This window comes from Chelon labrosus (genome assembly GCF_963514085.1).
Source record: "Chelon labrosus genome assembly, chromosome: 21".
NCBI classification, from domain to species: domain Eukaryota; kingdom Metazoa; phylum Chordata; class Actinopteri; order Mugiliformes; family Mugilidae; genus Chelon; species Chelon labrosus.
This window is the reverse complement of record NC_140354.1, coordinates 1,470,775-1,478,418: the sequence shown is the minus strand read 5'-3', so window position 1 is coordinate 1,478,418 and position 7,644 is coordinate 1,470,775. Positions and strand designations below refer to the sequence as shown.

Genomic DNA, 7,644 nt, shown 5'->3' with positions numbered 1-7,644 from the left:
AATTAAAATTAAGAGTCGGTGTAGAGAGATGCTTTGTTGTTGTATTAATGTTTGATCAACTAACATTCGTTGCAATAGTCTTTTCTCACAATTTCAGCAAACAATGCCTAAAATGCATAGGCATTACATCTGGAAAAAAAAACAATGATTTGGAGCCCCTCAGTGGACAACCGCGGTTCAAAATGTATTTATTAAACCAAAGTTTGATCCTACGTGAGATTCAAATTTTGAAACATATCTTTATTTTATTTTTTTCCGGAGGCGATCTGTGTATGAACAAAATCCCATGTGGTTGTCAATTTTATACAATCTAAAAAAAATAATATTTTTTCCACCAACACGTACGCATGCGTCCTCACTTTAACGTTATTGGACCGTGTAGGAACCCGGAAGTAGTCTGAAGGTCTCGCTATGGTTGAAGTTTAGGTAACATTTTATTGCTGCAAGTGCGTAGTTAGTGCGAAATGGGTGTTAAAATAGAGGTATTTAGAGTAAGTACCCCACATTTCAAATAACATTCGCAGACATTCGATATACATATATACTGTTCTCAAGGTTTTGAATTGTAGAAATCTTCCGAGTTTTCATTTTCGATCTAGCTAGTCATTATCATTAGGCTAACACGATGTTTTCGACAAGTGATTGGTCGGTATATTTATTTTTGTTTTGAGCAGATGATGTTGTATCTCTCCTTTCCTGTGACCATGTTTTGGATATCAAATCAAGCGGAGTACTTTGAAGAATACATAGTTAAGAGGAAGGTCAGCAATGCTTAACACGTTTTCAGTCGTACACATTACTCTGCTTAGTGTGGCATATTTTTTCTAATTTCAAATGTCTGTTTTTCTCGGTTCTATGATGTCCTTGTGTATCATATTCAGAGGGAAATCTTCCCCCCTGACGAGGGATTGCAAGTAAGTGTAACACACAGGGATCTGTGTGGTACCGTTTTTTTTTTTCCTCTCTGTTCACAAATAAGTGTTTTAATGAAATATGTTTAGAACTGCCGCCGTACAGGGCAATTTTGTAATGATAATCATATCTGTTCTGGGTTTACTTTCAGAGGAAAGAGTTGGAGGACTTCAAAGAGCGAATGCGTGCTCGAAAGGAGCAGCGAATATTAAAAACAATGTCTGCACAATCTGAGAATTGAGGATTATGTTTTGAAGAAATGAATGCATTGTCATCCCCACCAATGCAGGATTATGTGGCAGGATTATTGTCTGTTGTTTTTTGTTGTTGTTTTTTTCCCCATAAGAAAACTTGATGGACTGGAATAAGAACACATCACTTCACAAATCTTCCTAATCTTATGCCTTTTATGCATAATATTTCTACTTCTGTTTCATTTTCAAATTTCATATTGTGAATACACTGTCATAAAATAAGGATTTGAGCTGCATATTCAGTTGGTTGTAATGTAATTGTGGTTTATTTTGTATAAAACTGATTCACAATGTTGAATTTGTTCATGAACATTATGCCTCAAAGGAAAGCACAAAGACTCATCCCCTAGAAAATGTATTTATTAGAGAAATTTGTGACAGCAATTAATGTATTCAGCCTGTGTTAAAATATATGAGTAACTTAAGTTTTTGGGTTGTCCTATTGAAAAATACATTTTATATCAGCTGATTTACAAGCTCCAGTAGGCTTCTTTGCAGCATTTATTGTAACCTACTGTATATCTTCAGAAGCCTTCCTGATATTGCTGCAGATGCTATAAATTTGGTTTTATATGAAGTCATTCTTGTCATCAGACCTATAGCCCCTTTCCACTTAAACACAATCCTAAGAATTTCTGTCAAACGCCAGCTCACGTATTTGCTTACAGTATGTGCATTCTTAAAAGAATAGAGTTAGTTATTACATCATATAGATACTGCATGTTACTTCAGAAAGAGGTATGGTTCACCAAAAAGTAATATCATCAGAACAAAAAATATGTACTCAAAGTTCTGAGATAAGTCGGTAAAGAATAAATATCTCAAAAGACAGAAAATGTTGCTCTGCAGGGGAGAATTATGCACTTATTATGTTGTGTTTGTCACTGTAATACAAGGGAAAGTTTCAAAGTAAAGAAACACCTCTCAGATGCACCTGTTATGGGTGTTGTCGTGGGGATCTGGAGAAGACTGGTAGTCTGTGAAAATACTCCAAAGGTTGATCTTGGGAAAAGAAAAGAAACTCTTGTCTTAGTGAGGAGGTGTGGTTGAATCAAAGACACTAGGTTCAACCAATCACACCTTTTGAAATGATGACTCATACCTAACAACGGGGTCAACCACACCTCCTCACTAAGATAAGAGTTTCTGTCCATTCCTTGCTCAGAGTTCTCTGAGAATGTTCTGGAATCACTCCTAAACTAACACTCCTTGCTGGGAATTTTAGGCTAAGTTAGGAGCTCTCTGAGAGAATTCTCAGAATCTTTAGGACCACAGACCCTGGAACCTAAAGAGTGAACACAAGTATCAATGCAGACATAAACTGCAAACCACCTGCTGAAATTCAGTTGGCTGAATTTATTTTTGGTAGTATGCTAAACTTTGCACCTTGTACCTCTGTTCTGGTCCCAACACCATCCAAAAAACACAACAATGATACAATACATGCATGATTACGGTTTGTTTATATAATTGCCATTTTTGTGTGTGTGTATTGTTTACAGTTGGATTGATTATAATTTTGTTCTGAACCTTTCCTGTCTATGTTTGACAGTAAACCACAATTAAGTTAATCCTGAATCTTTTCAATCCTGCATCTTGAATCTTCAGTACCATGTAGGCCTCTTAGAATGGACTCTAAATGACATTAGACTGTGGGTGTAAAAATAAATAAATAAAAGGCTGGTTTCTACATCATTCAATGCAATGTGATGTGTGTTTACTGAGGGGAGTGGATGGGGAATCCTATCACAAGCAACCAGCATAAAGTACAGGTTCAGGATGCACTGACATTGCATTTAAGAGATCCACGATGGGAGGTAGTCTACTATCTTAGTTAGCTGTAAGGTGAAGTGTTTTATTTTGCTAATTGTTTCTACATTGTTGGCAAAAACTATTAATCGTGGGCATCCTAAATATGAAATGATTTTTTTTACAGGCAGACAAGCTGGAGAAGGAACCTCTTTACTTTATTAATACCATGCCTTTCCTATCGCTGCACTGCAGGGAGAGACATGTCCCAAGCCCCTCCTGCAGACGCGGGATGATTCACAACAGTTCAGCAGGCAATGAGCTTATGTCATGTTGCAATTTTCTGTAATGCTTGGACCCACATTAGATAGAGACATTCAAGTGAAGTAAATCTGACAATCTGAGTTTATGAAACCAGAGTTTTAAGTAGCTTTTACTAAATACCCCTTCAAGCGTTGTTTAACTTTAGTATAATAACATCAGTTCAGATATTTGTTGGTATGGTGTGTTTTGATAAGGTACCTGGACATATTAACCTCATTAGAGTAACAGAATAAGCATAAACCCCATTGACAGAGATAAACAATTAAATTTCCAAATATCATTAACCAAATAAAATATCTATAGAGCTAGAGCCAGGTAATTAGGACATTAACTATGTGTGTAGTTGAAGGTATAAGCACAATATAATTGGCTTTCTACAATACATGAGCGTCTGTTCCAATGTATTTATGACAGCTAATCAGGCTTAGTGGAGCTGGGTCATCACATAGTTTTGTGAGTGTGTATCCAGGGTTTGCCAAGACAGAGGAGCACATGAGTTTCATGCTTTGTTGATCAGCCGTTTTCTTAACAATTCAGCAGGCTTATAGTCTGAAAATACATTAAATGGGATTAATTGATTCATTGTCCAACATAACCAAAAGGGTAAGTTTTAGATTTTAGTATGGTCTTGAATGTTTATTATCATATGTTTATTGTATTCTAAATACACTGCTGTTTTTGATATTCTTTGGGCCGACACAAAACTGATGTCTTTATTTTTGTTCAGCCTGTTTAGAATAAAAACACCTGAATTGGAAAAACACCTTTAAAAGCTGCGTTTTTGTCAAGGGCCAGATAGCCAAGAAGTGCTGCTGCCAGTTGGCCTGGCTGGGCCCTAAACCTTTACAGTGTGACAGGCCAAACTTGGGGGGGTTTCCACTTCTGTAGGATGATGCCGACCTTGACTCCACACATACCGGTGCCGCGGGCCTCCTATTCCCAAGCCAGAGAAAACCTGGTGAAAGCGATCCCTCCCAAGCTCCTTTGTCTGCTGGCATGTGGAGGAAAAGACTGTCGCTACGAGGGACCAGAGTGCTGGAAATTAAGCCAACAAGTTATTCGAGGCATTTTCTCCTCCTGGTGAGAGTGTCTCATAAATGTTTTGTTTCTGTGATATGTGTCTTATAGAAAAAACATTAAAGGGTAGTTTATTGATTATGAAACATCTTCCCATTCCAGGGTGACAGATGACATAATTGCCATGGCACGACCATCCAATCATCTAATGGAGAAGTACAACATTATAGATCAATTTCAAAGGTAACTGCTGTTCAGTATTATTGTCATATTGGTCTAAATAGTGCACAGACATCCATGGTATTGTGTAGCTGTAGGAATTATGAACCTTCTTAAACAGCCCGACCACTGCACCTCATTTTCAACCACCTGCATACATAGTTAATGAAAAACAAAGCAGGGCAACATATTAAGATCACAAATGGTGAAAACAGCCTCTTAATTCATAAATTTGGTAAAATTAGAACAAGGCATCTCACATCATTGCTTTCTATTGGCATTTAACCATGTCATTAGCAGTCTATATTGTGGACATATTATTTATTAAATTAGACAGCATTTTACTCATGATTGTGACTTCTCCCAGGTTAAACATCAGAACCATCATAAACATGCAGCTCCCAGGAGAGCATGCTCACTGTGGACCTCCCCTAGACCCAGAAAGTGGTTTCACATACTCTCCACAGACCTTCATGGATAATGACAGTAGGTTCTTGACACACTGAACACAATACAAATTTCATTGTATTTTAAAACTAAATAATTAAACCAGCAATTCTTATCTTTGTTAAATCTGTACCAAGTGAATGTATAAATAAAGGTTGTGAGCAAACATTATGCTTAGACCATTATGATTTATACCAATATGGCCACAAGTAATTGTTAGTTGGATTATATATGTGTACTGTACTGCATTTCTCACCAGGCAGCCTGTAAACTCAGCTAACTCAAATGACTGTACATTACGCATAAGACATCGGCGTATTCATATATATACGTATTTTTATTTGCAGTTTACTTTTACAACTTTGGCATGCCAGATTTTGCCGTCTCATCTCTTGTTGGCATAATTGATGGGGTGAAAGTTCTGGACTTTGCAGTGAAGGAAGGGAGGGTGGCTGTGCACTGCCATGCAGGCCTGGGCAGGACAGGTACAATTCAACATATGTGCTTTATCTACAGTTCATATAAATATTGTGACTATCAGTTTGTGCATTTATAATTCTCTTGTGTACACTTAGCATGTTTGCTTGTGTGCCTCTGCTGTGTTCTTGCTAATCAACAGGTGTCCTGATAGCCTGCTACTTGATCTACACCCTGCGCATCAGCCCAAGTGAGGCTGTGCATTATGTGCGGATTAAACGGCCTCGTTCTATTCAAACCCGAGCGCAGATAAGCCAGGTGTTTGACTTTGCTCGCCTGCTTGGCACACAGCTGGTTCAGTACCCAGACCTCGGCCTGCGGCATGGAGCCCACTTCACCCTGCAGCAATACCTGAACCGACAAGCACTACTGCTGCATGGCCAGGAGGCCCGCAGTCTCAGACATACGCCCAAGGTCAGGACTTTGTCATTATACTACATGCAAGACTCATACCTCACTGCACTGCAGAACAATTAACCCTCTCCTCCTTTCTGACCTCCTATTATTGCTCATGTGATTAGGTGGTGTACCTTCTGTGTGTCCGTCTCTCCTGCTTGGCCCTGGGTCTTCCTTCTCCTCCTGAGGTCCATTCTGAGCTTGAGAAGAGGGCAGCAATCAGGGCCCTGGGCAGGACTGTGAAAGAGACCCTTGTGGCCAAACAGTACCTACCCGTTCTAGGGCAAGTTCACAAGGGCTCATGGTCAGGCTCAGGGTCAGTGTCCTCCTGGGATGAGCCACTGGGATTCTTAGAGAGGAAGAGAGAGGTGTTGCTGGACAAACGCAGCTACAGCGACTCTGACCTCAGCAAGCTCACAGTACATGAAGTGAAATCTCCCATCATATATTCACATTTACATAGGTGTTCTGAATGCCCTCTGTATTATAAGACTGTTAATAGAGGCTTTTCTTACTTTGTTGCATTCTGTCCCGAAGGACCAGGAGCTGAATCCATACAGCACTACACCACTTGGAAATGAGAAGCACTCGTGTGTACAGGATTGGATAAGGGCTAATCTGAGACCAGTTAGTCCGGTTTTTGCTACATATTCTTCAGGCCATCACGCTACAAAAAAGGAATCTCATACACTCAGGTTCCCAATGTCTAGCATGAGAACAAACAGCAGCTGTGCTAACAAATCAAAGTGCACAGCTAAAAAGGCACTTCCCAAATACAGCTCCAATATTGAGGTAACATATGCTTATTAATAAATAATAATAATATAATGATAAAATATTGCATTAATTCCTTAAATATTCTGTTCCCTGTCATATAAAGTTGTGCAGGCAACCGCATAATCCAGGCTCAGCCTCAATGGCTCGTCCCGTTGCTAAGGCAATGGCAGAGCATGGCCCTCCAGGTGAAACCATTCTGCAAAGATCAGCTCTAATGCAGGTACTAGTAAACTCTAATTTGACATCAGAACACATCACTTTTATTTTAAAGTCACTGAATTGTTGTTGCCGTTCACCTTTTCAACAGGAAGAACTGAACAGCAGCGACTGTGGCTGGGCTCTGCTGGTCACAGAGTCAGATCCTCATGTTCTCAGTTGTCTCTTGTGGACCTGGCTGGAGAGGTTAAGGGTCAGTGACATTGCAGTTATTGGAATTTCAGATCAAACTTTCCATGTTGTGGAAAATATGTCTTTCTCAATCCTGTTTTTTCCATCTTCAACAAGGAGCCTGTCCTGAGTCCTGAGGATGTAGAAAAGCTGAGTATTGGAGCAAACAACAGAAAACCTCTCAGTGTGCTCAAGAAGGTAAGGAAAATTGTGACAATAACATCTTTGCCTCTTTAATATTATTAAAGCCTTTGTACTGTTTGGCAAAGGTAAACATGCAATTTGTAAGTATTACATCATTACAGCCACAGAGACACACCATCTTTTGCCTGCTAAACTGTGTGAGTACAGTTGCCAGTCTGTGTCCACACAGAGAGGATGCAATTCTCCAACGACTGATGCAGGCACTTACTAGGGTAAGACAGAGTGGAAATATGGTGAGCAAAGCATGACTCCTGCCCTGAATATAAGGACCTAAATTGTATGATTTCTGCTTTTTTTTTTTTTTACTCAACAGTGCCCTCAAGAGGAGGTTGGGACCCTTGCACCTTTGATGAAAGTGTTGAAGGCCAGTTTGGGAGAAACCTTCCATAACAACAGATACCTCACAAGGGCCTGCAGCACCAATGCCACACTTTGAAGAGGAGAGGCCATATCATAATAAAAGCTAATGGAGCTTTTTTTT

General features: G+C 39.5%; 2 protein-coding genes across 2 annotated transcripts; both read left to right on the top strand.

Moving 5' to 3' along the window:
* Window positions 1-34: 34 nt before the first annotated feature.
* Window positions 35-1,464, top strand: pet100 (PET100 cytochrome c oxidase chaperone). The gene is made up of 4 exons (XM_084571431.1): window positions 35-491; window positions 675-761; window positions 882-914; window positions 1,064-1,464. The coding sequence occupies exons 1-4, from the start codon at window positions 465-467 to the stop codon at window positions 1,151-1,153; spliced, it is 237 nt and encodes a 78-aa protein (XP_084427557.1). The 5' UTR covers window positions 35-464; the 3' UTR covers window positions 1,154-1,464.
* Window positions 1,465-4,088: 2,624 nt separating this feature from the next.
* On the top strand, window positions 4,089-7,599 carry LOC311506760 (protein tyrosine phosphatase domain-containing protein 1; the record flags this gene model as incomplete). The annotated part of the gene is made up of 12 exons (XM_084570826.1): window positions 4,089-4,319; window positions 4,419-4,499; window positions 4,843-4,961; window positions 5,270-5,407; window positions 5,542-5,813; window positions 5,921-6,214; window positions 6,333-6,587; window positions 6,676-6,792; window positions 6,880-6,981; window positions 7,077-7,157; window positions 7,265-7,375; window positions 7,477-7,599. The coding sequence occupies exons 1-12, from the start codon at window positions 4,129-4,131 to the stop codon at window positions 7,597-7,599; spliced, it is 1,884 nt and encodes a 627-aa protein (XP_084426952.1). The 5' UTR covers window positions 4,089-4,128.
* Between the last annotated feature and the right edge of the window lie 45 nt (window positions 7,600-7,644).